General features: G+C 30.5%; 1 protein-coding gene across 1 annotated transcript in view; it reads left to right on the top strand.

The window, feature by feature from the left end:
• Positions 1-2509: 2509 nt before the first annotated feature.
• Positions 2510-6720, top strand: part of Src42a (Src oncogene at 42A) — a 62507-nt gene continuing 58296 nt past the window's right edge. The window contains exon 1 of the mRNA XM_026638229.2: positions 2510-3096. Within this exon, the coding sequence (XP_026494014.1) occupies positions 2732-3096 (365 nt within the window). The 5' untranslated portion in view covers positions 2510-2731. The remainder of the gene's footprint in view (positions 3097-6720) is intronic.

Raw genomic sequence — 6720 nt, 5'->3', positions numbered from 1 at the left:
CAATAACTAAAAAGTTTAAAGGTATATAAATATCCATGAACACTCGAGACAGTAAGGTCCGGTATCCGGCCGAATAACAAAATAGGACATTCAAAAGAAACTAAAAGAAATACGACTCTTTACCTTAAACGGCATGAAAAAAAAATATTTATAAGGGAATACAAAAAAATCTTACTTAAAATTAATTCGTGGTAAATTTTGGTCAATAAAGACTTAATTCCAGATTTGCCGGTAACGAGTGCTTTTGTCTGATTGGGTATATGAGGCCACCTTCTGAAAACAGTATTTCACAAAAAAACTACGAATATTCTCTTCTTAGAGCCCGCCGGATATTTTTTACACAGCCAAACAACTATCCGCTTTATCACACTTTTGAAATCTGTCTAGGTAGACACATAGGTATCACAATATTTCAGATCACTTTATACGAGGCCATTTCGTATAGATGTTTTGGCCTGCTTATACTTAATTTACCGTCTTATTTTTTTATTAAAACGAAAATTAAAACTTCAATACTTTTAAATAAATCAGCTGTTCCGTGTTGAATATAAATCTTCGCTCTTATTAAGACGTAGTTACTCTACAAAACTAAATGATTTAATTTACCTTTTAGTAAGAACTCCTTGCTTTTATATTATTATCGTTAATGTTTTTTTTATATTTATACATTACTAATATCCGCCTAAATAGAGCGGTTTCTCCCGCGTGTCAGGAGATGGGCGGGGATCATGATGTTATGTGTACCTGTCGGGATTACAGAGTAGGACTAGGTCATAAACCTAGATATATATACAAAGTATGTTCTCATTAAAGATAAATTATACAAATATTTGACGGATGGATAAATATAATTTGAAAAGATTTACCAATAAAATAATGTTTTTCTTCTGAGGTTTACTGTTTTAGAAAATATGGTCAGAGGGAAATGGTCAGAGGCGACTGTCTCGATAGTAAGCGGAAGTCTATAAAAAATTGCATACATTGCTGGTTTCATTGATAGAAATATTTGTACTTGGTTGTAGGACTTTGTGCGCTTGGTGATAAAGCTTTGTGTAAACCTTTCTGAGTAGTTACCACCCACTCATCAGATATTCTGCCGCCAAGCAGCAATACTTGGTATAGTTGTGTTCCAGTTGTAAGGGTGAGTGAGTTAGCAGCAGCTACTATGCATGCAGATGATTCAAATGACGAAATGGCCTTGTTTCCAATAATTTAATAAATTATGTCTAGTGCATGACTGGAAACCTACAGTATCATATTGAGATGATTCTGATCGTATAAGAAAAGAAAAATTATATTTATTATTTTGATAGCGTTTACACTGATACTTTACAGCGGGGAACTGACTTCTGCAACCTCTCAGGACAAGGCTTGATTGTAAACATCATCGAGTGATAAGTCTTAATTTTGAAATAGACGTTGTTTTAATTTATTAGATTGAATAACGGAAATAAATGCATCCTGTATATTATCTCTTCTATTTGTTTCTGCATCAACAATTTAAATCACATTATTTTCGGAATTATTTTAAACTCTTCCATAAGCTGCTTTCTTATTACAAGAGCGTGTCTATTTAAAATTATAATTTTTGGTTTATAAATATCTTACCCAATATGGTTATTGCTCTTTCATACACGGTACATTTACTGATATAATTATGTATACATATTAGATTATATATCGTGTATAAGTAATTTTGTTTTTATAAGAAGTGAAGAGCCTATTAAAACATGTGAGAAATATAAAAAAACCGAAATAATTGATTTGAAGCGTACGAATATTTTTTGCTAATGCTCCTAATGTTTCACTGCAAACACATCGCAAGGTTCAGTATATAAAAGCGAGCGACGCCGCGGGCGACAACTAAGTAAGGAGGATAAACGTCACTACAATGACAATATATATAATATGCACTAGTTCAGATAAGTTCAGAACTAGACACGCAGTAGCGTGTCAGCCAAGTTCAAGTAACAGAACTGGCGAGCAGCACCGTGTGCAATATTACACGAACCATTTGGATAAATTATACGAAAAGAGAAATATATGAAGTCACCTAAAACTAACTTCATTCATGCAAAACCAAATTAATCGAGACGATACCTGAGTATATACATACAGGTAGATTTTTTATTATTTTGTTTTTTTATTGGTATTTGTTAAATATAAATGACTTTCCATAAAGTTAAAATAAAACTCTCCTTTTGGCTTTGCTACAATTAGCTAATTAGTATACTTTGTAAAAGCGACATCTATCCACGTCTTAAAACACTACTATGTCAATTGTATGATTTAAAAATGGATATAAATAGTTCAACTAATTATTAAGAGATGGAGACTGTGGCAATTTCTATATTTTAAAATATATATTACAATTATTTACAATGAAATACTAAAGTATTTTACCTCTTTATTAATTTATATATATAATAACACTTATTTATAGCGTTTTAAAGTTATATGAAGTTTTAAAAATATAAATCATAGACAATATATTATTAAATTGTTTAGTGTCTATGATATCCCAAAATGGCAGCCTGTAGTAGTCATGTCGTATCGAGGTTTTATATTCTTTGTTTACCTTAAAATTATGTTTCTCGTTTATATTTTCTGACTTATAAGTGGCATAATAAAATGTTAATGGACAATCAAGACTTAAACAGTTGTTTGGATTTATACAAGTGTGTGATTTGACGTAAAACAAGTGATACCAGTCTCACCTTGTAAAGAGAAAATGGGGAACTGTTTTAGTAGCACGGGAGAAAAGGATTCCAAAAATAAAAATGAGCGGGTCAACCCCCATGAGGAAGATCCTAGACAATTTCAAACACCAGTGCCGACACCGCCCCCTGATCCAATAAGATCTACGGTGAATCAAGGCCCAGATACAAGCGAGGTCCCTCCCACCCGAATATTTGTTGCCCTGTATGATTATGATGCAAGGACCGATGAGGACCTTAGTTTTAGAAAAGGGGAGCATTTGGAAATCCTTAACGATACACAGGGAGACTGGTGGTTAGCTAGAAGCAAGAAAACAAAACACGAAGGCTACATTCCATCGAACTATGTCGCCCGCCTGCAATCTATAGAAGCCGAGCCGTAAGTAGTCGAATATGTTTTATGCAATCGTTACAATAGTGAGCGGTTCCTGTACGATTTCTTTTCCTTTGCGTTATAAATACTGCAAGATTTAATTACTGTTTCTAAACATAGTACGTTTTATAATAAATATAAATATTGCATTCAATACAATAACAATGTGATATCAATAAAAACATTTAATATTTTAACCTAGGTATCCTTATTATGATATTATTATGTTCTTTATGTAATTAATATAATAAAAGTAATAAAAATAATGAGAATATAGATATATATATATATCACAAATAATATGAGGTCATTCTAATAAATTATTTAAGTAAAAAGATAAAAAATTGTATTAATTATAATAGGCAATATGACTCATTAAGTTTGAAGTGAAAGCAAGGGGCATGCACACATTACAATGCACTCAAGACTGATGGAGTGAATTTATAGAGAAAGGTGATCTTAATACTATAAAAGCTATTAATACTGTCACTTTTCAAATTCACATTCATTTATAAGAAAACTTTGAAATGATACCAAATTATCTATTTTTTATCATATATTTAAACATATCATTACACTGGTTATACTTTTTTATCTACGGCACCGCTGTTCATGTTCAGTGATAACTTTCTAAACTAAATTTATCAATATAATTATTTATATGGTTAGTCTACACATTTGGAAAACAAAATAAGTTCTATTTTTATTTATGACATGTTTTTAAATTTGTTTTTCTATCTCTAAATCTCTAATATATTGAAACATATTATTTCCTTAACTTTTTTAATAATCTAAGCAATTGTAAATCATGTCCCTAATCTAAATTATGTGTAAATTATTGTGAAAATAATGAAATACATTTATATAAACATACTTTTAGCCATTCAAAGTATGCACACAGTATAGAAATCCTTCATTTAGATGTAGAGTGGTGTCTGTTTACTTTTTATTGACAACAATGTGTTTACAAAAACATCACCACATTTACTTGGTGATAAAGCTTTGTGCAAGACCATCTGGGTACCACATACCATCCACTCAACATATGTTCTACTGCCAAACAGCAATACTCAGTATTGCTTTGTTTTGATTTGAAGGGTGAGTGAGCCATTGTCACTACTGGCACAAGAAACATAACATCTTATTTACTAAGGTCTTACAAGTCCAGTCCCAGGTTTGAACAGCTATTTTCAGTTAAAACCCACATGTTCAGTCCATGGAAGCTGTCGCTACTCATATTGTAAGTAATTTTAAATTGAAAATTAAAAAAAGTATTTTAAAAAGACTTATAATGGGCCCTAAAGACCCATTATAAAAGTATACCTATAAGTAATAGTTTCTTATTATTAAGCAGCTAATTTGAAAAGTATCAAGATTTATTGAATTTATTAATATATTCATGCTCATTCAGCATTGAGTCTTCACTATTACATGTGAATCTGGTAAAATAGTCTGTTTCCTATCATCATAGATATAACTTACTTCAGTTTCTTAATAATACATTCTATATCAATATAGACCATAATATTTTATTATATTAAATACTTGAATTTCAAGCAACAAGCTTGACTTGTAGCTCTACAGATTACAAATATCAATACATGTATTGAGAGTAAGATTGTATAATAATCTCATTATATTTTATTTATATTAAAAATCTCAAATATAATTTCAAATATAATATTCTCTCATTATGATGTAAGAGATTGGCACAGCGCCAGATGCTCCACACTCCTCCCCTGGTACGGCAAGAGGGATGCATAAATACATTTTCTATGGAATATAAATATAAACATAAAAAGACTTTTGTTCAGGAAAATTTTAGTACATCCAAGCTTTGATCAATTGCTGCTAATCATATAAATGCAAAAGGAACTCTGTTATGCTTAAACTGCTGAACAGATTTAGATGAAATTTGGTATAGATTATATATATACCTATACCAAAATATATATATATTATCTACATCCCATTGTAACCCATTGGAGGTGAAGGTTTGTATACTATAAAGTTTTATAAATTTCGTGCGGGTAAACACACGGGTTATCTAGTTGTTTAATTTAATATAGAATTTTCTCGAATCCCTCTTTTGTTTAGCTATAGTTGAAGCCCGAGATCCAAAGTTTAAATCTCAGAAAAGGTCAATAAATGTTATTGGGTTTTACTGTTATTAAGTTCTCGTAAGTAGTTACTCGAATTGCTCATAAAAGGGTTGGTCCACTTGACCTCTCTCCGGTCGTACTTTACCAGTACACGATAAGAGGTATCCTCTTTCCATGTAGCTGTGCTGTGCACACACTTGTGCATTTCAATATCAGCCTTAAAACCATCAAAAATACTTATTACTATCAAATGCCATAACTCGAAATTGTACGGTTACGAACAAACGGTCCTCGTAACGAATTTCGCAATACGAATACAAATTAGGTAAATCTATCTTAACTTTACCTTAACTTATATTTATTTTCAACGTTTTTTTTTTTAAATAAATGGATATTCAGCTTAAGCATATAGAAATTCTTAACCGAATAAATATTAAGCTCAGAAATAATATTCAACATATTATTATATTTATTTTGTTATATAATATAGACCGTGGTATGAATTATAATATTAGTTAAGATATTAAATAATAAAATGTGTACAGGAAAATTTTACAAGAAATTGGACAAAACAAAAGTGTTAACAATTCAACTATTTAATTGTATAATTTTCTTCGAATCTGCTTTCACATACTATCTACTTTGACGTGTCATGACTCGTTTGAATTTAACGCTACAATAATAATAATTGCGAATATTTTAAGTTCGTATTGTGCAATCCTTCCGATCGTTGTCATATCTGTATGGTAGAAAAATGCAAGCGAAAGTAGGTAGATACATGCTGAGACTGATCGGACAGTTGACAGATTGTTATTGAAAATACTCGAGCTTATTCAAAATATAATGTACTAACTCTACCCGCGACTACATCCGTGTATTTTTTTTTTTGAGCTGTCAATCCAAATTTATTACACATATCAATATGGACCTACAAATGTGTATGTAAGAGATCACAACAGCCAATTTACATGGGCAATGACATTTTTGATTATCCTTTACTTCGTCAATGGGCGTCGAACTCAAAATAAGATGATTTGATGTTGATTGATTAAATTTACTTACTTTAGTATTACTATTTGACGACGGAATTTAATATAAGTAGGTAGTACCTAGACGCGCTTGCCAAACGTCCTATGATCAAGTAAAGTTTATTACGGTCGGTTGATTGGTGACCTTCGGTAAGAAATATAAATAGTTACTTAAGCGTTCATAATAATAAAAGTCTAGTCAATTCTTAATTTTACGGCTTAAACTGATTATACCGTTAAAAATATATATATATCGCTAACACGTGGGATATTTTATATAATCTGTGGCATATGACGCAATTTTAAGCCATATTAAGAAATCCATAAACAAACATTTTATAACGTTATGAGTTTTTATTAATATTTGTATAGATTGAATGTAAATATAGTAGGTATAGAATCTGTCATGTTATTGTCAATTATCGACATGATACTTTCACTAATTAATTAATTAATTAAATTAAAAAGAATTCAATGAATACATACGTTGACACACGACT

Source organism: Vanessa tameamea, chromosome 18, assembly GCF_037043105.1.
Source record: "Vanessa tameamea isolate UH-Manoa-2023 chromosome 18, ilVanTame1 primary haplotype, whole genome shotgun sequence".
Classification (NCBI taxonomy): Eukaryota; Metazoa; Arthropoda; class Insecta; order Lepidoptera; family Nymphalidae; genus Vanessa; species Vanessa tameamea.
This window is presented reverse-complemented; position numbering and strand designations above follow the sequence as displayed.